The 24,298-nt window shown below is 37.8% G+C and overlaps 1 protein-coding gene across 1 annotated transcript; it reads left to right on the top strand.

Moving 5' to 3' along the window:
- The first annotated feature begins 9,185 nt into the window (after window positions 1–9,185).
- On the top strand, window positions 9,186–23,610 carry oafa (OAF homolog a (Drosophila)). Its single transcript, XM_039671112.2, has 4 exons — window positions 9,186–9,648; window positions 21,212–21,346; window positions 21,643–21,823; window positions 23,193–23,610. The coding sequence occupies exons 1-4, from the start codon at window positions 9,418–9,420 to the stop codon at window positions 23,459–23,461; spliced, it is 816 nt and encodes a 271-aa protein (XP_039527046.2). The 5' UTR covers window positions 9,186–9,417; the 3' UTR covers window positions 23,462–23,610.
- Window positions 23,611–24,298: the final 688 nt, after the last annotated feature.

Genomic DNA, 24,298 nt, shown 5'->3' with positions numbered 1-24,298 from the left:
TTCAGTGTCGGAAGGAGTCGTCAGACTGATTCAAACCGGTACGTTCGTTTGTAAGGATAATTCGTAAAAGAACCGGCTCATAAGAGTCATTTGTTTGTGAGTTTGGTGGGACCCGCTTATTCCCTAAAACCCGCTAAAAAATGCACTTAGGCTATTGACATTAACACCTTTTTATTCGCCTTGAACTTATGATATGGAACTAGAACCCTGAATCACATGCAGCTGATTCATCTCCTGGCAGATTCAGTGAGTTCGTTCAGTGAAGGATTCATGAAAAGGATTCAACAGGCTGATTCCTGAGTTTATGAGTCGTTTGTAAGGATTCATTTAAAAACCTGCTAAATTAGTTGGGATATAGGCTACGTGTTCCCACATGACCCACAGCTTAAAAGCCACTGTTATGTTAATATAATAGAAATGTATTAAATATAAGAGTATCAGAAGGCAAAATGAGAATTCTCTTCATGTGAGGTCTGCATGGCTTCAGGGGCATTCCTTAGATAAAGTCAAAGCACAATCTCCTCGACAGGCAGCTTTTAAAGGACACCTCACACTTTCCAGACAGGGAACACCTGTAGTGCTCATCAGGTCATATGCAGTCTAAACGGTGAAGCGTTCAGGATAGGCTAGCCTACTACAAAAAACAACTGTCCGTTTGTGAACCAGACTAGAGCCATGAATATCATGAGACAAGATCTGTGGATATCTCAAGATTCATCAACAACCCGACAGTTAAGTCAGGATAATATGTGCCGATAAATATTTTGTTTAAAAAAAAATGGGGAAAAAAAAACAACATGCCTCAGGGGAGATGGAACAGACAAGCTAGTTTCCTTGAAAAGTCTGGAGGACTCGACACCCATTAGCCTCCCTTTGCATGAGATCATACTGCTCATAACATCACAAAATACACTGTGTCCATAATTTATGCCTGAAGATTCCTGCAAAGCAGCCACACATGCCTCGGCCATGATTTAGGAGAGCAAAGTTTATATTTTGGCAATCATGTCCTTGGAGAATTGCCTTATCTCAGCATTTGAATGCTACATTTTGTCACCCCTATCAACCTCTGCTGTATTTTGAAGATGTTACTGTTTGAAGTGACTTCAGTAGACTATTCATCAGCATATTCAAAACAACTGGGTCAAGCCGATTTGGGATGAATTTGAAATCTTTGTATCATCTTAAAAACAATTTCACAATGATTGGTGTGTTTCTCAAAGACAGCATTGTAGAGTCTGGCTAGTCTTTAATCGTTTCCCCTACTTTACAGTATTTCTCTATATACTGTGATGAAACATTTATTTTGCTTTCCAGATGTCCCACAAGAGTTCATAACTTTTTATTTACAAGGTTTCAAAGGTTTTATTTGTCTGCTACCATAGACACTTTAATTGGTGGCTCTTTAAATAAACCAAAAATATAAAGGCTTCAATTGTAATTTTGAAACAAACAACCATATGCACTTCTGTTGAAATGTACTTTCTTGTCTTTATAATAATCTAAAAATAAAAATTTGAAATATTTATCTGACATAATAATGAAAACCCACCTAGTAGAAATGTTATTGAAGGTTTAACCCTGAAAATTGCTTAACTTATTTTGATAAGTTGTGTAAAAGCACAGCCTATGTTGTCATAAGTTGTTGATGTTAAAATTTTTTTCAACTGTGTAAATTGCTCTTGTTTGGGCCAATTTGACCCCAAAAGCACACTGGAAGAAAAGAATAACTAATACTATATATTCTATTAACAGGAGAGCCAATTTGATTCTTAAATCTTAAGTGTTATTTTGCTAATATTTGTATTTAACATGCCTTGTGACCCCCAACAAAACTTGAGGGTTAAAAAAGAAAAACGCTCTGGGAGAGATTGGGCTAGATGTGTTTACCTCTCCCCATTCTGCATTTATCTCCAGCAGGCATCTTGATTGCAGTTTGGCAGCAGATCAACAGCTGTATGTTGGCTTCGCTTTAAGACAGCACATAGGACTGCGATTATGCATCGTGCTGTTTTTTAACCCTAACACTCTTTACTGGTGTGCTAAAGAAGTCCTCCCAAGGTCCCTTGCGTCGGAACAGACACCGTACAGATTTTTATTCAGTATATTGTTATCACCTGGGCTTTAGTTTGTTCTTTATTGCTTGGTAATAAAAAATAAGTGTGGAAACAAAGAGGGTTGAGGGTTGCAGAGTATAATCACCCACTGTAAATATGGAAAGAATGGGAAAATCTGTGTGATTTGCCAGGATTGTTTCAACCCACCGTGGAATTGCCATACTTTTTCCATCCCTTTAATGCATCATCTCTTGCCACAAAAAGCCGGGGGTCTTGTGTCTCCAAAGGACTCAACAGCACCTGATCATGACCCATGTTCCTGCGGCACCCAAAACCGCACCACTGGAAGAATTTTCCGAGGAATACATGGCAAATTGATGGTTGCAGCAATGACTTCACATGCCGCAGATGACTATTCCTTCAAACTCAGCATGGAGTTCTTATTTATAACCAGAGTGTCAGTAGATATAATCATTTACAGACCAACGTGATAGACCGCCAGCCAGATGTGTACGCACAGGCCTGCGACATCCAGTTCTGTAATTATGAAAAGACGAAGTCTCACTCATGGTATTGTAAAGACAGGCTTGGAGTGGAACACCAGCCATTCCATTATGCAGTTTAAATGTGGATATTCTTTCATCTTTCGTTTCGATCTGAGCTACTTCTGTTCCTAATGCTTTCCTAGGATGAGTCCAAACATGTTTGTTTGTTTTGTCATCTAAAGACCCTCTTCTTGCTTCCCACACTTTGGGAATTTCCACAAAGAAGACTGTGTGGAAAGACCGTTTCCATTTGGAGAGCAGTTAAATAATCACACTAGCTGCTCAAATGCTCTCTCTTCAAACAAGCTTTGGAACGTAACACAGGTTTTTCTGGAACAGTCCCATCTGGAAGCCACTCGTTTGGGTCAAGAGACACATGAGAGCTGGGGGAGGGGCCTGTTATGTAGGTGAACCTTTGGGGTGTCCAAATAGACTAATACATTTGCCGCTATTTGTTTACCACTAGCAAGTGAATATATGGTTCTCTTACGAGAGGTTCTCTCGAATTGCGTAAGTTTCGCTTACGCTATGGGTAAAGTCATCTTTCTTGAAATAAAGTAATATATTTAAATATATTAAATATATATTTAACCATGCCTTCTCTGCCGTCAGACAAGCTGCTATCACCCTGCACTCTACGGCCATTTTCCTGATCCTCCAAGCCGACCTCCTCCGCGAATGGGACGAGAAACATTGGACATTTTACAACATTTAGAAGTACGTTTGGTTGACTAATGCCACGACGTTAAAGGGACCAATCAGTGCTCAGAGTTTTGTGTATAAACATCAAATACTACCGTTCAAAAGTTTAGGTTCAGTAAGATTTTGTAATGTTTTTGAAAGAAGTATTTAATGTTTTATAATAGATTTATAATCTATATCTAATAATACAATGTTTCTCAACCCTGCTCCTGAAGGACCCCAACACTGCACATGCACTCCACAACATATCCCCATGTAATAATAGATATAAGATTCCTAGCACCGGCTGTCAGGTTTTGATTTTTTATCTGTTGGTATTTGATCGAATCCATGATGGCATGTATCTGAACAAGATGTCCGGGCAGAAAATTACGCCCAAAGAATTAATGAGAAAAAAAATTAATAATAATTATAGGAGAAAACTCAGCTGTTCCCAATGTGTTTTGGAGAATGCATTGGGAACCCCTTACTTCAATAAAAGGTTTGCATTTAAAAAAATAAAATAAATTCTTTGATCATATTTACCAGGGGATCTGACCAGCACATATGAATTTAAATCATATAAATGTAAATATAAATATATAAATTATTTAAATCTTTTATGTTGTAGTCCCAGTGAAAACTGAGATTTTAGCTTTAGCTTTAGCTCTTACTTATCCTTAATGCTCCTGCTTTGAAACCCAGCAAACGTCCTTGGGATAGAGTTTCATCTCTGTTTTGAAGGCCTAACACAGTTGTCACGGTTTGCTGAAACAGGGAATGTGACGTGCATGTGCGGTGCAGATGTTGGATTCTTGGTGTAGATGAAAGTGTTGTGGCATTGGATTGGCATTCTGTGTCTGCTCAGACCTCCCTGAGCTGTTTACTCACACACCCACACGACGAATCCAATCTTCATTATAGTATCACACAATGAGAGTGGGTCTGTAGACATTGCTTATGGATCGAGTCCTGTTCTCCATTTGTGCTTTTACTCCAGGGGTTGAAGTGCCCTCACAGAAACATACCTGTAACGGGATACCCCTCCATCAGGATCCGCAGACAGATATTTCCACTGTATGGAAGTGGCTCAAACCAAGCCAAAATGACTTTTTAATATATGTAAATCCCTCTTTATGTTGCTCTGAAATAATAATCAAGCTCCAGAATTCAAATCTCATCCATATTGTATGCAGCTTGGAATGAGTTTTTCTGCCAAGTTCTGTAAAAGGAGTTCTTGAATCATGTTAAAGGGGTCATGAAACGGCTTTTTAAATTTTATTATAGTTGTCTGAGGTCAACTTATGAAGTTCGCTTGGAGTTTACATTCAAAAACATCAAAATGAATAAGTAATAGGGTATTTTCTACCCTAGTTTTGAGCCAGCTCAAAAACGCTCAGTTTTTGCATCTCACACTGAAGACTTGGAAGGAAACGCCCACTGCTGTGAGTGGATAACAGTTTTGCATATTATAATGAGTTTCAACTTTTTATATTTTACATATAATCAATGAAAAGTTATTCAAAGAACATGATTTATAATCAGGGGACTTTAAAAATAAAAACATCAACAGATTTGCTAATGTATAGGGTGTGTTTTTGAGAGCTGAAGAGCTCAATGTCCATACTTTCATTATATCTAACCACCACCAGGAAGAGGATTTCAATGCTTAATTGTAGAATTAATCAAGTTTAAAGCACAATTCATTGTCACAGTTGTAGTCATTTGCAAACAGGGCTCAACAAGAATGTCCGAAATCATTTGTACTGTATCATACTGTTTTAAAGCGTATGACACTATTTCCTCTCAATATGGCACTTGTTAAGCTTAAATCTTCCTGAACCAGTCCAAAATCTCCTTTGTGGTGTAAATCCTCTGTGAGGAATTCTGCATAAGCAATCTTCAGATACATGTTTAACCCAAATACCACACACCAGCATTACATAGGAAAACCTTCTCAGGATATTTTCTTAAGACAAACATTTATTTGTTGTTGCTTTGAAAGAAGAGGAAATACGTGGCAGAATGCTTTAGTTATTAAGTTATTGTGTCATTGCAACACCTCATTGTGAAGTTTTAGAGGTATTCAGTTTGAATGAATGCACCTGCAGACCTTTCATTCTTTGCAGGCTTATTAGACAGAGAGCATATCCGTTAAGAGGCAGTCTGGGGGAAAACATACAAGATGTATTTATGTGAAGGGTTACCTGGTTGTCACCTCATTATGCCTATGTGAGCTCTAAATCTTTGAATAGGGACGAATGCACACGATGATTCTAAGGTGGCGTATGGCGATTACAATGGAACAAAAACAGTGGCTAGACTCGTCGGTGCATGTCCTACTCATCGTATTTCTGTCATTGCTCTAGGTATTGAGACAACAAACATCACACTCTCTCATGATCAAACACACCAATGGCCTGGCACGCAACAGCATTTGATTGGCACAATATTGGGGAACTATACTTTTAATCTGCACACACTGGAAAAGTGTTTGCAGTTCTCAAGTTCTGAAGCTATATACAAAGCAGCATAGTGAAGCTAACCTTTTGAAAAAGTGAGAACTTTATAAACTAAAATCACTACTCCTGTTCTCTTATATTGAAATCCTCTGACATTTTTTTTATTTCTCGTTTAATAGACTTCTAATTTGTGACCAGTGTTTTGTTTTGCACTATCCTCTGCGCTTCTGCGTTCATCAGTACATCATGTGTCGGGTTGGAGGTCACTCTGGTCAATCTAAAACTATATTCACATATTTTACTGGAAGCCAGTGTTTAGCCTATAATTTAAAGTTACAAATAAGATTTTTTTTTCATACAAAAAAAAGAAGGCCTTTATTAACCCCCTTTATGATGGATGGATGCACTTTTTTTGGGCTTCAAAATCTCAGGTACCATTTACTCCCATTATAAAGCTGGGAGCCAGCATATGGAAGAGCCAGCATAGTTTTTATATAACTCAGAATTGTGTTTGGCTGAAAGAAGAAAGTCATATACATTTAGAATGGCTTGAGGGTGAGTTTATGGGATGATTTTATTATTGGGTGAACTTACTCTTTGAGTTTTGATAACGAAACATCACAAAAAGATCACAAGTCACGGTACTGGAAAAAGTAGCTCTTCACTGAAAAAGCATACACAGCTGAAATGTTTAAATAAGTGAAGAAAAGGAACAAATGAAACATCCACCAATGTTAGTGGTATACGATGACAAAAGTTGAACTAGACATATTTTTAATTTTGCTTTTTTGTGTTATTAGTGATGCTTAGGGGTGCCAATGTAGCAGTGAACAAAGGCCAGTTCCAGTGCAGTGTTGTGTGTGTGTCTGTGTATGCCTCTGAGAGCTAAATTAGTGAATGTCTTGTTAATGATTTACATATTTAAACTATAACCTTACCACAGCACTCCAAATGACACTTTGTACTACAAAACTTTGTAAAAAAAAAAAAAGACTGCACTAGATCCATGATTTCCTTTCTAAATAAAGTTTTTTTTTTAAAAAAAACAAACAACAACAAAAAAAAAAAACATGTAAAGCAAGAAAATGTTTTCTGTCTGGCGGCAGATACAACAATGTCAGGATAATAGTCATTTAACATTTTTTTTTACAACCAATGTTGATGCAAACATACAAAACAAAGTGAAGTAACAGCTGGTCAAACGGCAGTGACTAATATCCGTTCTCTCTCTTTATACCTCCTCCAAAGCTGTAAATGGTTTAGTTTAGCCAGTCACAAAAGGACATGTTTACCTGAACTTCACTCCAATACATCACCTGTATTGACCAGTGTCCTGACCCAGCTGACAGTGTTTACTCAAGACCACAGGCTTTCTATTTGCTTTCTCCTCCGGTAAAGGTCTCCAGCACAAGTGCCCAGAGGTGATGTTCACCCTAAGGAGGTCACATACTTGGGCCACCCAGTAAGAAACACATCACCTGGAAATAAGAGCAATGATGAGCCACAGCTGGAGGATCCTCTGTTCAAGAGGTAATTCACGGTGTATGCCACTTCTAGAACCGTGAACATTTCCAGGTCTGGTGTATGGAAATCATTACTCTAGTTTTGTTAGAGTCAGCGTCAAACAAAAATTCACTATACTGTACTTCTCTCTGGTGACGTATGCAGGAATGCTATAAGAATATCATCTTAGGGTTCAGACATAACAACATTTGCACAAAATGTAGTATTTTTGTTGAATAAAAAGTGTTTTTTTTTCTTTTTCCTCAAGTAAATGCTCCATATTATCACTATATTATACTATGTGGGCCATAAAAGCTTGATGTATCAAATATGATAGAAAATATAAAACACATAGGCCTATACAAACTTTTTTGAGATTTTGTATAAAACTTAAACTTCTGACAATTATTATATATGTCAAGCTTTATAGTATTAAATACACTGAAGGTGCTGGAACCATTATTGTGTTTGATTGTCTTTCTTCTTCACCTTCCTTATTTTTGCATGGTTTATGGGCGTAAAAGTGTATGTGTGTCAAAGACAGTAAAAAATAGTTCCCAATTGTGCACCCCTACTTAGACGCAAAGACACACACCCGTCGGTGGTACTACAATAAATCCATGAAATTTAATATTGGGTATGCATCTTATTTGGTGGACGCCCTAACTTATAGACCAGGATACGTAAAAATTTTTTTTAAAAAACATGGTCACCAGCAGTCAATCAAATTTCAGCAGCTTAATTACAGCAAATCTGAATGGCCTATTAATGTGTATTACATTGTGTGAAAATGAATATATGTACCAAATTTAGTTAAAATCGACCTCAAGGTCACGCTATAATACGCTAGGCTTACTTTACATTAGCTATTAAGTCTGCAATTGTGTATGACGGAATCAAAATTCTTCTTTCTTCTGAATTTCTTGCTTTAAGCCACAACAATAGCAAATCTAGTTTTTATCATCAAAATTTATGCCATTTTATTTTGTTAAAAAAACAAAAAAAACAAACAAACACAAAAAAAACCTAGGCCGTTTGTCAGACTTCCTTTCGTCAAACTACACATTAGACCATGCTGGTAAAAAATTATATCAAAAGAATGTTAATTAGCCTATAGCAGATTTGATTTTTTTTTTTTTAAATTGTATGTGTCTGATATGACTCATAGCCTATGTCGCATGTGAGTCCAACAAAGTCCAAACTTTGTAAATATAGAAAACAAGTCATTCTGAGCAAACATGTTTTATTTCATTAATTTCTTGGGAGGCTAACAGCAAATTCTATCTATTTTTTGTTATTGAAAAGTTGACTTTTTGAAATCCCAAACTTTAAGAACCATACAGCCTAGTCTAACAATAATATTGGCACTTGATAACTGTGTTGTAACTCTATTATTAAATCAGATTAAGAAATAAATGAAACTGAGTGTGATTAACATTGTATTAGCCTACGTTTAATACGCATATGCTAAATAATATATTGCAAATGTACATAAATATACAAGCATTCTTTGTTAATGGATAAGATATGTAAATTACCTACATTACACAAAGAGTTAGCCTAAGTGCTAGAATAGAAATATATCTGAGGACTGGGTTTGTGTATTAACAGACGGTTATTTGAGAGGGCGCTACGCCTTTAAGAGTTTTCGAGCGCTGCCTGCGAAACTTTGGGAGCCCGTTGGACTGCTGCACTTTGGATAATGAAGGAAGTGACGAATCCACAAGGACTAGGAGAGAGAGAAAAAAACTCCAGAGGAGAAAAACAGAAACTAAGAATGAAGTCAGCGTGAAGAGCAGTGTACTGAATGAACGCGAGCGTCAGTGGCACGAGTCGACAAGAGCTCAAGAATCAAAGTTCCCTCAGTGAGAGGCGCGAGACGAGTGCTAAGACCAGATTGATCCGTGTGTGACGCGGCTCTCTTAAATATTTATGTGCCAAACGTGAAAAGTCTCCAGACCTGTTTCTGAAGGACTTTATGAATTCATTTGTATATCCAGCTTCCAAGAAATACGTATGAAGATATGTGAAAGTGGAGCGGCTCTGATGTTTTGAGGAGATAGCGGAGTCTGTCTGAAGACTTGTGGAATGAGTCGAACCGCATCAGCGACTGTAATTCCTGTGGATTCTCCTTCTGAGCCCGGAGTTTGACTTTTAGGATTATCTGGCATGTGTGCGAGGTGGATTTCACCGGGTTCAGTTCTGTTTACTGTGTTGGTTTTGCTGTTCAATGTGACAGTAACTCTCGGGTCTGCTTCTGAGCTGAAGGTGAAGGTTCGTTTGGCCGATGGACAGATCACAGATGAACTTCTGGAGGCGGACAGTGAAAAAGACTCAATCACTGTGGAGTTTAAACAAGGAGATGGCACTCTTATAACTTTTGTGGCCGATTTCAAACAGGTAAGTTGAAAACTAAGGCCAGGAAAATTGTATGTTTAATATGTTCGTCACATAATGTCAATGAAGTGTGCTGGAATGCATTATATTGCTTGACTTTTTTTTCATGAACCCGCCCCCCTTTCACAGTAGTGTCTTATTAGTCTTATTTCATATTAAGGAACACAAATTTTATATTAAGGAAGGACAGATGCTCTATTACTTTCAGACAACTTGGTAAACAAAACAAAAAAATGCTATATGTTCAATATATAATGTGTGTTCATTATAAAATACTGAAATTATTTTAAAAAGCAGAAGTTGTGAATATGATTTTAGAGTTCCACAACACTATACTGAGTATACACTATGTTGAGTATACACTATGTTGAGTTGCTATGTAATCTTGCAAAAAAATTACAGTACATCTGCTCAACCTATTAGATTTCAATGATTTTGATTTTTCTTAAATTTCTAACTTTACTAAAAACATTAATGGTTACATTTATTTAGTTACATTTATATTTATTTATTTAATTAGCTGGCACTTTAATCCAAATAAAATTACAGTAATGTGTCTTCTCGAAAAAAAAAGGAGGAAAAAAAAGTTTTGGGTCATTTTACCTACATTTCTAGCCTTTACTATATTTGTAATTTACCAGATGATCTACAGTAATGAAGCCTCAAATACCTGTAATTAAACTTGTAAATTTATGAAGTGGTTACTTTTCCTTCCTCGTGCCCATGTCTCTGTTAAATCATCCACATTAGTGATGAACTTCTGACCTGAGGTCAGATTCTTTCAATGGTGATCATACCATCAGGATTAGCAGTGGCACTGTCACTGCCCTCATCCGCCTCAGTTCAGTCACGTCAGCAGCCCTCTGCCCCTCACGTCCCCTGATCCTCCACAGATGCGGTCAGTGTGGGGGTTTGGATCACATTTGGGATGGCTTGAACTTTTCCTTTCCTCCTTTTATCAGTTCCACTGGCGGGCCTGTCTCCATTCTTCTCACATGTGGTTCTCATCTTGTATTTCCCCTGTATCTCAGGGATTTATGGAAAGTTGAATGAACGAGGACTCCCAGCTGCCTTTCTGGATTAACTGCACTGAAAGGGCTTTAACAGGGATGGAGGAAGACAAATATTAATTTATATTACTTAATGAAGTGGTTATTCTGGTACCCACCTTATCAGTTGCTAAGTGAACCCTCTGGATTTGATTTCCAAAGCTGTAGTGTTTTTCTTTTATTATCTTTTCTTTTCTTTTACATTTGATGGCAGTTTTGGCGTAGCACTAGTGAATGCTGCTTTGGTTTAGTTTTCTGTTGTTGTAGAATTTACATGGATGATATTTTAGACAGATTCAGAAAATGATAATTGCATTGTTGTTCATTTATTTACTTCTTTTTTACTTGGTTACACTTCATGAAAATAACAAAAATGTTCCATATGTTAACATTAGTTTCCATTAATAGCAGTCAAAATATTTCTAAAGCCTTTCCTTTTCTTAATGTTAATTTCAACATTTACTAATACTATTTAAATTAAAAGTTGTATCTAACAATATTACATAAAGGGGCTGTGTGTAGAATTCAGAAACCCTTGATATTAGCGACACCAGTGGCCGTTATGTGAATGCACACAAAATGTACAAGAAACTGAATGTGATTTAATGACCCGATATATTAATGGCGAAGTTCTTTTTTGTTCTTGGCTTATAAGACTAAAGCAGTTTGTGATACCTTTGCAGCGATATACTGTAAATGAACATCCAGATGATATCCGATAAGAAAACATGCGCATAATCTACAATGGAATACATATATAGAATACATTTCTCAATGCGCATAAAAAAAAAAAACATTTGATTTTGCGATGGAATGGCGTAACTGGACCAACCAGTGCACAGGATCTGAAATGCTGTTTTGGTCATTCTGAAATACCCGGGCAAAGTCTGTCGTCAGTTCGGTATAATTACCTTCCAGAACACAACTTCAATGACTCCATTCCCAGACAGCAGCATCTGCCTCCAAAAGCAAGATAACATGACCATGTTTATTGCGTTTCGTCTGGCCGCTCTGAGGTGCAAGTCATTTATTATATACAAAAAATATTATGGCTTCTATGACTGCATATAATGTGAGCTATGTGTGCATATTATTCTAACCTAAACAGTGTAAATAAAGGTTAATAATAAGCGTCCATTTCATGTGTCATTTAACGTTACCTCCGGCCACATCCTTTTGATTTTCCTGTCAAAAACGTCCAGAGTCCTTCGCGTAAAAATCAGTCTGTAGGCTTTCATAGACAACTTAAGAAGTCGGGGGGGGTCTCATTTTTTAAGTTTCGTTTCAAGCTGTTCACACATTGGCTATGAAAAAACAATCAATACATAAAAATCCTTACAAACAATAAACTTGCATTTTTATTGGAGTCCCCCTGTAATCAATAATTGTATCCCTTAAAGCTCGTCTTTGAACACTAAATTTGCATATTTAACCGTTTTTTTCCTTAAAATATTTTTCTTCATGCATTAAAATAGCTTGAGTGTAACTCTACACACTTGCCTCATTTAGTATATGCGGTTCTATAAATATACAAATTAGCCCCGTCTCCACTCAGCTCAGAGATCCACTCTTTGACGATCACACGTTGACGTGATTGGTTACGATTAGTCCGTTTTTTCTCACAACTGCAAGTTTGCATCCCGCAATTCTGATATAAACTCGCAATTTTTTAAAGTCAGACTTTATTTCTCTTTACTTTTTAACAAGCAATTGTGACTATCCCACAATTATTTAAAAAAAAAAAGGTTTATATCATTCAATTCTGAGGAAAAAAGTCAGAATTGTGTGATAAAGCTTTTTTTAATTTATTTTTTATTCAGTGGCAGAAACAAGCTTCCATACCCTGATACAGTTTCCCCATCTTACCCATAACAGCGTGTTGTTTTGTTACTGTTCAGTTCGAATCTGAATGGAAATCAGATGAGATCATGCAAATCTTGAAAAAAAATAAATAAATCAGTGGTTTTGGCCATTTTTAATGCATACATTTTCATAATATGAAACACCAGATATATCTGATTAACAGACTGGCCTTTTTTCCAGTTTGTGTGGAAAAAGTGTGGGCTGTATGAGGTTCTTTTGCAGTTTGGCCTACTTCGACTGTTTCGGAATTAGAGTAACACATCACAATCCAGCGGCGACTGTTTGGTGGAAGAGATACTACGTGTGATCACACGAATCTTTCAACTCTAACTCAAGCTTTTCTCTTAAACTGTTCCGTTGTCTTTCTAGTTGTATTATGTTTCTCAGCACTCTGCCTCTGCCCAGCGGCAGCATATGCAGTGACGAAGATGAGTTCATCTCAGCTCGCATCCGCTGCCAACCAAGGAGCCGAGCGGTCTGCTTTTATGCTCATCTCCCTATTGGGATATCTGTGACCTGCTTGGACACAAGCCATCCCTCCTCTTCACTTTGAAATGCTATCGGCTCATAAGATTTGAGCCAGCTGTAAACTTTATTGTATTAGATTCAACTTTAGGGCAATCTTTTATTGTTGCTTATGGGAAGAATGTGTTGTGTTGGCTCTGGTTTTAGCAACTCGCCATAAGTTCAGTGTAATTTTGAATTGTTTCACTTTTGAATTTGTTGTTTTATCAGTTGTGGGAACTTGTTTGTCTTTTATGTCCCAGCTTTTCAATCAGCGTGCTGTGTGTGTTTGGATGCCATCCAGGTGTGTGAACATGCCCACTTGAACCTAGCCAGTCCAACCTGTTTCAAAATGTCCCCACTAATTCTGAGACATGTGACCGTGAGGTGACATTAACTACACACCTCACAGGCTTCAGTAACCGCTCTTATGATGATGACGCAATACATGTTTAAAAGATTCAATTCAAGATGTCAATATGAATGACAGACCACACCCATTGTGTAGACTTTGCTGTTTTACAATAAAGGAACTGAAACATTGCATTGCAATGTGCTGGATTATTAGAATTTAGAAACAGCACATTTCACCTTTAAAATCACTTGTAAAATGGGGTTTTCACCACACTGCTTAACATACAGGAAACTGTGTGGTGTCTCTGATAACTAGTTACAGTTCAGTTCACATTTTCATGTTCAAGTGTGTACTTGGGAACAGGCAGGACATCTCTGGCAGCCCCTTGGCTACAAGCTGATGTCTTTATTCAAGCCAGAATAAGGCAGATGTTGACCCTTTGAGTGCTGCTTAGAAAAAAGGGGCCTCATTTACCCACAGACACTCTTATGTGCTGAACTGTTCAAGTCAGTTGATCTAGAGCACATTCAAGCAGTGCTAGTGTTCAACTATTTTGAGCACTGAGAAACTGAAATATGCTGATGTTTGAATCTTAATTTTCTTGCACTTTCAATTACTGCGGTCTTCTTTAAGCGCAGCAGTCTTTTACTGTTGCAATTTGCTAAATCTCTTGATTGCACAGATTGCTTATTAAAAAAATCCCTGTGTGAGCTCAAATTGACCGTCTTCATGTTTCATAAATTGTTTCGAGTATATTACATATCTTTAATTTGATTGCTGAAGATTGCTTTTTTTGTCCCTTAAGAGCATATAGTATGTAATCAAGGTGGTAATTTCTTCCTTAGTCACTCACAGGTTTGAATGATACACAAGTTTATGCCAGTGGTGGAAGAATTCAAACCATTAAAGCTACACTGTGTAACTCTTTTAGTTTATTCTTAGCTAAAAACACTTGGTTCTTTCAAAAGTATATGCGCTCATTAATGTATATTTACTTTGTTCAAGTTATAAAGTATTCTCGTGAGTGTATAATATGCCATTGAAAATACGTACGGGTAAGGGGTTCTAATGTCGGTCGCCATGTTGCCCCTCCATCTTGAAAGTACATTAGCCAAAGAGGACATACCCGTTAAGTAAAGCTTTGCCTTTCGCGTTTACGTTTGAGTTAACACTCATGGACGAGGTCGAACTGGAAGCCATGTTTATCTTGGACTACATTGGCCACCGTAGGAGTTAAAATGAAATCGGAATTGAGAGAAACAGAAACTAATATTCACTGGATGCTCATATACCTTTTCACTGTTAGGTGGGGGTAAAAATCAGTCAGTGTAGCTTTAATATGTTTAAATTTATCATTTGAATATATATTATTTAAAATTGTCGCAATGACAATTAATTAAACTTTTTCTTTCAATAAAACATGAGGATGTGATTTTATTCCTCATATTTCCATTTTGGTGGCATATTGCAAGCAGTATTCCATAGTTTCCATTTTCCATTTGAAGAAAAAGAGAATGTGAGCAGCGCAACATGTGTTTTACCATTCATATCACTTTATTTTGAGCCACCACTGAAGCATCAATCATTCTTTAATCATGTCGGTTAATGTTGTAGTTCCTAATAGTTACTGTGCATTTGCCTTATTTACTCACCAAAGCTGTTTTTTATTTGCATTAGCCACGTTTGGACCCTGAAGGTAGATTAAGAGTGTTTTAATTCTCATTATAAATCATTCACTATACTACCAGTCAGAATTAGTTTAGCATAGTTAAACATGCCTTTTATCATTCAGGATTAGCTGTTTCCTTAAAGCCCCTCCAAAGTGACATGTCTTAACAGCCACAAGAGTTTGATCCTATGATCTGTTTGAGTCATTTCTTTATGAATCAAGCATTGGGTTACATCAGTTCTTGTTAAGTCCAACTTCCCGGTGAAAGACTTTGTATAACCTATAGGGTTGCATTGTGTTTTTCTTGATGAGGCGTATCTCAATGGAAATGAGATGTACTTCCCCTTATGATTTTACAGGAACAGCATGAATACTCCCTGCTGCATTTGGGTCTTGTCTTTTCTTCTCCCACGCTCTGACGTCTCCCCCTGGGTCTTGTGCAATACCTTTGGCTTGGTATGGGGTTTTGAAATATTGGAGGAACTATTGTAAAGGGGCATCAGCTTTAAGATCTTGATTTATTAGTGAACACACTGCCTAAGCTTTTGCTCTAAATCCAGATGTTTTGTTAGTTTTAAGATGGTTGTGGAAGAAGTTAACAGGCCATTGGAGGTAACGCCATGATTCTTGACTAGAGCAGATGAACATATATCAGTGAGTGTGAAGTACATTAAGACAGCTGAAACAGGGTAAAGATGTCCGTGCTGTCCCGCAAGAGCTCAAGTTAGCCACATGCCAAATAGGAGTCAAAGGTCACACAGGGACAACCCAGTGGAAGAAATGGTCTTCCATTACCGTAATAGCCAAGTGCCGCTATTTTTGCCATGCTGTTTGGTTTTTGGTGTCATATTCAGAGGAAATCTACTTTAAGATGTGACCGAAACAGAATTGCTTGGTTCCTTCTTTGTTGGCTTTTATTTACCTCAATGCATGGTGTGTTTTGTTATTACGTGTGCAAGACCTCAAGTTCCTCCATTTTAACCACCACAACTCAGGCATTTCTCCCACGTTCTGTCTTTTGTCTAAGGTTGCTGTTCATCAGAGCGAAAGGTTAAATGCTGGCATGCACCTGTTCCTTTTCACCAGCCTTCTTAAAAAAAAACAATTAATCTATGCCGTCACACATAAGGAGCCACATAATCCGGTTAAACTGAAATTCTAGACAATGCCATTCCTCCTTGAAGAGGAACCACATTTACCTTAAACATTTTGGATATCTGTTTACTCTGAATCATGTCTGCGTGCATTGTTGTTTGTTTGTATTGATCTTGAATCTTTCCCTTAGTTACCTTTAACTGCGCAGGGTATTATATGTAATACTTCATAAACATTAAATCTTTGATGTCTTGCCAATCTGGAATTTTGTTTCATAAGGGAAATCACAAAGCATGCGTACCTGCATTCTGACTCATCCTTGATTACTTCTAGTGACTTGGCTTAAAGGGATAATTCACTTTGAAATTAATTTTTGATATGTTTTAGCTTACCTCAAGGGCATCCAAGATGTAGTTTGTCTTTGTTTCCACACTATTTTCAATTTTGACATTTTTCAGTCAAACCGTTGTTGTCTATCAGTCATACGCTGGAGGCTAAGGGGGTCCACCAAAAAGCATGCATAGAGAAGTCAAAATTAAACATGATTTAATGACTCGTAAATGTAAGTACACATTGATGGCCTAAGACACGAAACGAGCGTTTTTTGTGAGAAAACGAACAGTATTTATATCGTTTTTACCTCGTGTAATCCAAGTGATCTGAATCCAACTGAAGTCCAACTGAATCGAACTGAATCAGTTCAATGTTACGCCGGAAGTGATCGCTTGCGTGTGACGTCACTCAATATTTACACGGAGATTTCGGAAGTTTCACCTTTTACTAAACATATTTAGATATACCGAAATCATCTTCCATTGCGGTTTCCCGTATATCTAAATATGTTTAGTGAAAGGTAAAACTTCCGAAATCTCTGCATAAACAAAGAGTGACGTAGGTGCGCAAGCGATCACTTCCAGCGCATGCGCAGACCGAAGCGCCCGTGCCGTCAGATCATTTTGTCATGGTTATGATTACAAGAGGTAAAACGATATAAATACTGTTCGTTTTCTCACACAAACCGCTCGTTTCGTGTCTTAGGCCATTAATGTGTACTTACATGTACGAGTCATTAAATCATGTTTAATTTTGACTTCTCTGTGCATGCTCTTTGAGGTGAACCGATTGAGGACCCCCTTCACGTCCAGTGTATGACTGACGGACAACAACGATTTGACCAAAAAATGTCAAAATTGAAAATGCTGTGGAAACAAAGACACCTACATCTTGGATGCCCTTGAGGTAAGCTAAAACATATCAAAAATTAATTTCAAAGTGAACTATCCCTTTAAGGGAAATGCTACCCAAAAATGAAAATTGTCACCATTTATGTCTCATCCCAAACCTTATGACTGACTTTCTTCTGTGGAACAAAAAAGAAGATATTTTGAAGAATATCCATACAGTGAAAGACAGTGGGGTCTAAAACAACTTATTCTTAGTTTTTTTTTTTGTTTTTTTTTTTTACATAAAAAGTCATAGAAACGACATGAGGGTGACTAAATGACTACGGCAAGGACGGCCGGAAACATACTCTACGCAGATCAATGCTTGGCGAGCATGTGGTTGTAAAAAGTTATCAAGGGAGCTTTAAAGTTACCTTTAAATGCCTTTGCCATTAATACAGCTGTGTTGTGACTCAGGTAGCAGCTTTAAAACATGTCAACAGAAGAATGTGTGCTGTTGTATTTCCTGTTGAAAGTAAGAGCGTTGAAAAGAAGACGTTTATCACTCTCTATTAAGGCCTCCTGGGTAGTTGTAATATAAAGCAGTTGAAAACATAAAGCAAACATCTTTATAGTGGCAGAACAAATAGAATTTAATTCTGTTTGTTTTTAAAATCATTCATCAATGTCTCTGCATAGTAGTGTGGCAGAATGAACAAACACATATTTTATCTTTTCTGTCACAGTTGCTCGTCTCTAGGGTGTTTTATGTATAAGAGACACAAACTAACAGAGTTGGAAGGCTAATGTTATATAAACTACTACAAATTCAGATCCAAGCAGCAATCGCTTAAGTTACAAGTTCCAAAACAAAGCAGAAGTGACTTTAGTGCCTTTAGTTATGGGATAGTTCACCCAATCACATAAATTCAATATGTACTCCTATGTCTTGCCAAACCGGTTTGACTTTATTCTGTTAAATGCAAAGGTTAATCTGTTAATATTTGGTCTATCCAACCTTTCATCTGTGATTTTATTGTTCTTAACTTTGAATGTAACTGATGTGAATTTTATGGTATAACCAACATTTGGAATTGACTGTGAAAGCCCTTCCAAACTTTGTGATGATGCCGCTGTCAGACGTCAACGTTATAGTCCAAACAAACACGCCGTGATCCTGCAGGAGGAAGCAGGACCAGGAGCAGAAGCTAAAGTTTGCTTTGACTTTAGAGATAGATTTCTTCAGGACTGTCAAAATAAACTCTTCTGCACCAAGATTTATGTTTAGTCTCTAATGTGGTCATTTGGTGGACCTGTGTGCAATGTTGGAGTTGAGAACTGAGCTGAGGATCTACCTGACTGAAGTATTTACTCACTAACCCAGGCTAGACATGTTCCTGCATGGAGGGGGTCAAACTGAGAATTGTAACAGGAGTCCAGGACCCTGGAGGAAAGCGAAAGAGATATTTGCCTCAGATAAGAGGAAATCGCAGAGCAATGAAGATAAAGGATAGTTGTAAAGAGAAATAAATGATTGAGCAACTGATATCAGGTCAGCTTGCATCTGCAGATGTGAGTGGTTTACCTGTGCAGTGTCAGCTTGCAGAGTTTCTCCCTGTTGTCATCAAGGTGTTTGCAAAGCAGTGACGCCAACACTGCTCTGTAATTAAATTGAGTGCCTAAAGCAGTCCCCCACCAAGCCCTCTCTCTGTTCCTTAAAGCAAACCGCCTTTTTGACGGCTGGGAGGTCCTTCTAGCGCCAGAGCTTAAAATAACAACTACCTGCTTACTCCCCCCCTCTTGTGTTTGCTGATTGCTCAGTCACCCTTGTGTTAATTCCACCAGGTTTGCCTCCTCCGTCAGTTTAATTACATTCTCGCTGCTTCGTCATTTGAAGAACTTCCATGCAGAACAGTTATTCGCAATGTAGACTGGAATCTGTGTACTTGTTACTTGTTTCATTTTGTATAGAGTTCATGTAATGTAATGTGATGTGTATTGTGACAACATGACATCATGACTTTTGCGTAAACATACACGCTTGGTTACACAGATGTGTCTCAGAGACTCCTTTCTCCAAAATATACCCTCAACTGTTGTCAAGACAACACTCCACAGTGCTGTGTCAAAATGGCTCAAAGAACAGAGGGGCGGAGTCAACAAAGCTCATTATCATTTAAAGGCAAATGCACTGAAACGGCGTGCTAAAAACAGAGCTGTTTTTGACCAGGTAAAATGAGTGTTTTCTTAAAATACTAATGAGAATTTTTAATTAAAGTATATTACAAACTTTTAATTAAGACCCTAAAGAATTCAAATTAACTTGGCATTATATGACCCCTTTAATCCATATTAAAGATTTGATAAAGGGAAATATAAATGAAATTAATCACCATGTTTGGTCTAAAATGCAACTGCTCTCATGTTTTGCTGCAAGACAGCAGTTGCGAGTACAATTTTCTGCTTTGCAGGACTCTGATATGAAGAGTGTAAGTGGTATATCTTTAGCAACAGTGTGACAGTGAATAGCACATAACAGGCATAGGGTATAAACAGATATATTGGTACAATATGCATCATATAACTAAACGTGGCATCGTTTTTGGAAGCTTACATTTTCTCTACAACTTCATATTTATCCACTTTGGAGTGATTCTTCAAAAATACCTCGTAAGGCCAAAACGCAGAGAAAAAGATGGGTTTTCAAACGAAAAAGTATAGAGTGGACAAGGCCAAAGTTTGTCTGCGGAATTGAATTTACCTCCTCAGGGAAAACTACACAAATAAAAGAGCATTGTCATTCAAATAGAATATTAGAGGAGGTGAATGATTCTTGGAATGTGAATGAATTTTCCACAGGCTCTGTGAGACTGTGCTCCATGAGTTTGGGGGTTGACCAACTCTGGAAACCAGATGGAAGGTTCTAGAAAGAGGATGAGATGAGAGCTCCAGAACAAACAAAGACAGCTTTGGCTTGTTTATTTTGATTGCCTGAGAAAACCTCCTACTTTGCAGAATGAAACCATGAAAGCTTGCTCCCTTCTGTCGGCTTGGGGCTCGAGGCCTTACTGTGAAAAACAAGAGGAGGGGGAGTGAGGAGAATGTGTGTGTCTTCTGCTGGCAGAGTCATGAGGATGCCAGAGCAAGGAGAAGCTGATGAATGGGTACACAGGTCTGTGGCCTTGCTCTCCGCTCTGGGGTTTCCCATAATGCCTTTACATGGAAAACTTTATGAGCATGGGGTGCTGCCAGATATTTGGTCTGGTTGCCAACAGCAACTCATTGATGTGCTGAAATATACAGCATCTCTCTGTTGTTCTGGGCTGAATCCTTATAAAATGTTGTATTGAAGATCTGACTCTAAGCTTGAAGGTCGACAGCTGACTTTGTAAATTCTAAAAAGCAAGAATTTTAGAGCCAAAATGAATAAAATCGATAGGCATTTGATAGGGATGCACAATATGGTTACAGTCGGCATTAAGCGGAAGATGCAATAATCTTTTCTTCCCTATTGTTATGTATAACCAAGGGAAACGGCTTCTTGGAGAATAAAAAATTATGGATGGTTGTGGTTTGCTATTGCTGTGTCTCATGGGTGACATGTTGTCCCGCCCTCGTGCCAGTAAACACATCATCAGAGAAGAGATGTTGCTGCAAGAGGAAGGGCAATTTTGATTAAAGATTACAAGGGCACATTATTATTTTTTTTAATAGTTATGTGCAAGAGAGATTCACCCGATACTAAATTTTAACAGCCCTTGTATTTGATGCCATTTAAGTGTCCAACTCAAAGTATTTGTAGTTATTATACAACACATTTCTTATGGAGTTGCACAATTTAATGATGACTGCATGTGTTTCTTCTCAGGATGTGAAGATCTTCCGGGCGCTGATCCTGGGGGAACTGGAGAGAGGGCAGAGCCAATACCAGGCGCTCTGCTTCATCACACGGCTCAACCACAATGAGATCATCCCCAGCGAGTCCATGGCCAGACTGAGACAGGTCAGGCTCCCTCTGTGGCTGATTACGGGGCAGGGAGAAGTCATTGGGAGTGAGGGAGCGGATCCGGGGTGTTAAGAGTTGAGCTCATGGGTTAACTGTTGAGTAGGAGTGTGATATTTTAAACTTGTGATCTCAGAGGAAAAAGGCTGTAAAAGGCCTTTGATGAGTTGCTCCTAGGAGGGTGTCCAAGGTCATAAATGTGTGAAATTGAATGAAAGTTGTGATAAAAGACTGGAAAAATCTAGCTTTAAAGAATGACAGTAGTAATACTAAAAGTCTTTTTTTATATTTTGCAGAAAAATCCCCAGGCCATCCGCACAGCGGAAGAGAAGAGAAGCACGGAGATGCTGAGCATGAACGTAGCGATCAATTTAACACGGACGTGGCAACTGAGTGCCCACATCCACAACATGTGCAGCGTGGCCCAGGAGGCCGTGTACACGCGCGAGGTTGATGTCAGACACTGGCTGGACAGAGGCAAGGATGCTTACAGCGTCCCTTAATTACACCCTACCAAACCCAGCACTATTATTTATAACACTGATGTGTTCTTCACAAATTAACCCTCTAATGCCCAATCTAATGTATTAAATTATAGTCAGCAAAATCCATTTAGCTTGAACTGCATATTGTACCTTTAGGCAAAAATGTAAAATAATAATTATATATTATTGATCAAACAAAAATACAATGCAATAATTTCAATACTTTACAATAAAGTCTGATTAGTTAATATTAGCCTATATATATATTTATATATATGCCTTTAAATATACTTTGTCTACATGTTTTAGTTCACTACATATTAATTCATTATGTTTAATTATTCGATTGGGTCAAGTATAGACTCTTTACCTGAATTATCATGTTTTATCATCAGAGATATGCATGGAAGTTTTTTTCCGCCTTTTTTATGAAAAATAAAAAAGGTAATTGCGACTTTTTATCTCACAATTCTGACTTTTTTTCTCACAATTGCGAGTTTACATCTCGCAATTCTGACTTTATTTCTCACAATATCGAGATGTAAAGTCAGAATTGCATGATATAAAAGTCGCAATTGCGAGATATAAAGTCAGAATTGTGTGATATAAAGTCGCAATTGTGTGTTATAAAGTCAGAATTGCGAGATATAAAGTCAGAATTGCGTGATATAAAGTTGCAATTCCGTGTTATAAAGTCAGAATTGCGAGATATAAAGTCAGAATTGCTAGATATAAACTCACAATTGCGTGATAAAAAGTCAGAAATGCATGATATAAAGTCAGAATTGTGAGATTTAAACTATTCTGAGGGGGAAAAAAGTTAGTCTTTTAGCCAGATAACTCTCAATTGTGAGTTTTTATCTCACAATTCTGAGAAAATACGTCAGAATTTCGACATATAAACTCGCAATTATGTGTTATAAAGTTAGAATTGGGAGATGTAAACTCGCAGTTGTGAGAAAAAAAGTCAGAATTGTGAGATAAAAAGTTGCACTTCTGTCTTTTTTTCTCAGAATTGCGACTGTATATCACGCAATTCTGACTTTATATCTCGCAAACGCGACTTTATTTCTCACAATTCTGACTTCATATCTTGCAATTGTGAGCTAAAAAGTCGCAATTATTTTTTCCTTTTTTTATTCAGTGGCGGAAACAAGCTTCCATAGATATGCTATATATAAGGGGTTTGACATCAAACCTTTTTACACATCAAATGTGAGAAGGATCTGTAGTAAATCTAATTGAATGTAGTTAGACCTTGTACATTACTAGTGCATTACTGTTTGAACTGGAACACATCACTGTAGCACCCCACTGACCTGCATAGCTTGATCATTAACTATAATAAATGTTTTTTTCAGGCGCCGAGGGTTCCATGTTCGAGCCTCAAGCAGTGGAGGTGCCAGGTCTGCAGAGCTGCGGGACAGTGAAGGACCTGTGGCAGCCTTGCTCCTGTAGCTACAACCTCAGACTGGAATGGTACCCCTGCCTGCTAAAGTACTGTCGCAACAGGGACGTCTCCGGCAGGGGCAGCCCATATAAATGTGGCATCAAAAGCTGCAGCAAAGGCTACAAATTTACTTACTATGTACCGCACAAACAGCTGTGCCTGTGGGAGGAAGAGACCTAGAAACACATGCTTCTACAAAAACATCTTTAATGTGACCTTCACCTCCGAGCCTTCAGACTCGTGCCTACTGCACAGAGCAGTTTGACGAAGAAGTTATGCTGGATGGGTGTGGATGGAGTGTGATTTGAGCAGCCCTAGTGCTCTAATTTTGTTTTTCCAGAACTTTGAGCTGTCGACTGTGCATTTAAGCTGGTCAGTGGTTTTAAAGCTCTTCCAGCTCTTACCAGCACTGTGGAATGAGTCTTTTTTGAGTATTGACATGCAGACCCAAGTGAGCAACCTGTGAATTAGTCAGTGTATAACAGGATGTAATCTTAAAATTAGCTGGATCTCGTCAGGTTGCCAATTATTTTTCTGAAGCTGGTATTATTTATTTCGCAGTGGGAAATGACAGAAGACACTTAAGCACAGCGCACATGTTCAGAGATCGTTTCTCTTTTTAACGTTTTTTTTTTAGATTTAAAGCACTGTATTAAGTTAATGGTGGACGCAGACATGCTTTGATTAATTTTGGTACAGACAAAAAACGCTATTGAGTCATTCTCCAATTGATTCAAATAGATTCAATCATGTGAATTTTCTCACCTCAAGTCTTAATGCTGGCAACCATTTGGGAGTGTGTGTTTTCATCCTCATAAGGATGGACTTCTAAGCATTGCACAACAACAGTACCATTTAAGGTCCAGTTGGATCAATATTAACTTATAGTTTGAAGTATGGATGCAAGTTGGGAGCAGTCAACACTGCAAAGTAACATGGAAAACCAAAGTGTATGTTCTAATAAAACAGAGGGAAAGAAAAAACTGATGAAAATCCTGCTTAGATCGTTGTTACTGT

Source organism: Pimephales promelas, chromosome 16, assembly GCF_988280905.1.
Source record: "Pimephales promelas chromosome 16, fPimPro1.hap1.1, whole genome shotgun sequence".
Taxonomy (NCBI): Eukaryota; Metazoa; Chordata; class Actinopteri; order Cypriniformes; family Leuciscidae; genus Pimephales; species Pimephales promelas.
Note: the sequence above shows the minus strand (reverse complement) of the source record. Positions and strands in the feature narration are given on the sequence as shown.

Bases quoted from the DNA above. Each gene is read 5' to 3' on its own strand.
- oafa (XM_039671112.2), top strand. From the start codon at position 9,418: ATGTGTGCGAGGTGGATTTCACCGGGTTCAGTTCTGTTTACTGTGTTG. The intron at 21,347-21,642 runs GTCAGGCTCCCT...TATATTTTGCAG, and splicing joins CCATGGCCAGACTGAGACAG to AAAAATCCCCAGGCCATCCG. The intron at 21,824-23,192 runs GCAAGGATGCTT...TGTTTTTTTCAG, and splicing joins CAGACACTGGCTGGACAGAG to GCGCCGAGGGTTCCATGTTC.